The sequence below is a fragment of the Echinococcus granulosus genome (assembly GCF_000524195.1).
Source record: "Echinococcus granulosus chromosome Unknown EG_S00081, whole genome shotgun sequence".
In the NCBI taxonomy this organism is placed as follows: domain Eukaryota; kingdom Metazoa; phylum Platyhelminthes; class Cestoda; order Cyclophyllidea; family Taeniidae; genus Echinococcus; species Echinococcus granulosus.
In genome coordinates, this window is record NW_020170461.1 from 17,082 (window position 1) to 18,401 (window position 1,320).

Sequence of the window (1,320 nt, forward strand, 5' to 3'; positions counted from 1 at the left end):
TCTGATCAGTGTCACCAATAATTTGTAGACAACACGCCGTTCATTGCTATAGCTAATAAGTAACGAAGTGACATTGTTTTGACAAACACTCAAAATTGCAGGTAGTGGCGATTCAGGCCATTTTATTGCGCTTTAATCTATAACTCAGCCTGGTCTGCAGAATTTTAATTTTTTTTAATTTAAATCCTTAGTAGAAGTGTGGGTACCTGTAAACCCTGCATTCATTGCGGATTCTAAATTAAGCTTAGGTGCACACATTTTTATATCCCATTCTATTCAACAAACAGACCAGAGTAGTCTTCTGTCAAGTAGATTCGGAGCATTGGATTTTGCAGTGGATCGTGCAGCTCCGCTTCAAGAACTTACGAGCGACAAAGAACACCGTGTAGCTGTGATGTCAACACTACTGGAAAACCGACACTTATCTTTTCTAGTCTTCCGTCTCCACCGACGCCCACCCGCCTGACTCTGTGTTCCCTATTTACAAATACCTTAATTGTCAGTAGGTAAAACAATCATTTCTATGGATATGCTACATTGCTTATTCAGAATTTCGACCCTTTGCAACCATGTCTTTCGTGGTTCATACGACTCAGATCACGACATGAAGTGGCAATATCAAAGAGGTGAACGCAATGGAAAAAATTGTGGCCTATAGGCATGTAAAAGTGAAGTGCACTCAAGTACACCAATTATTGTTCTTTCTTTTAAAGGTTTTTTGCCACACCCAACTCAAATGAATCTACGCTAAGTCTGCAGAAACCCGGAAGTGGATATCTCAAGAATTGCATGCTGATTAACAAATCCAGCCAACTCCGTTAAATTTATTTATCAGCCACTTATCGCATTTAAACGCAATTACTTTTATTTAGCGAAATAAAGTAGAGTAGAGAGAAGGACCTACCTGGAATTCGTGGCAGAGCACACTTTATATACAGGAGCGTTGGTAGCGAAAATTGGTGAAGAGAAAGCACAATCAGCATAAGAGAATAGGTGTGTGTACTGAGAAGAGCAGAGGTAGAGTTAAAATGTTCAGTAGTTTTAAACAACCACCGTTTTTATAATAATACATGGTCGACGTGGTTATGGTTTCAAATAAGTAAACACTCCCTTCACTTGCCATGTGTTGTAGAATGGTTGTCTTCTTTACTTATAAAATAGGCACGTTGGGCAAGGTTGTGCAAGTGCTTATTCTACTCAGATGTGCTACTAATTAGTAGGCAGAGACGAGTAAGTCAGGGGTCTTGCTCTGCTAAGGGAAATGTGATAAGAGGTCTTATGCTGTTTCAGCTTTAAATATTTAACATTATTTTGATTTAT

The 1,320-nt window shown here is 38.9% G+C and overlaps 1 protein-coding gene across 1 annotated transcript in view; it reads left to right on the forward strand. All coding sequences in view use genetic code 11, as the record gives it.

Annotated features, from left to right (window-relative positions):
• Positions 1 to 1,320, forward strand: part of EGR_07560 (hypothetical protein) — a gene marked incomplete at both ends in the record, with an annotated part of 8,640 nt that overhangs the window by 1,018 nt on the left and 6,302 nt on the right. Inside the window, one exon of the mRNA XM_024496809.1 lies at positions 192 to 308. Coding sequence (XP_024348745.1) covers positions 192 to 308 — 117 coding nt within the window. The remainder of the gene's footprint in view (positions 1 to 191; positions 309 to 1,320) is intronic.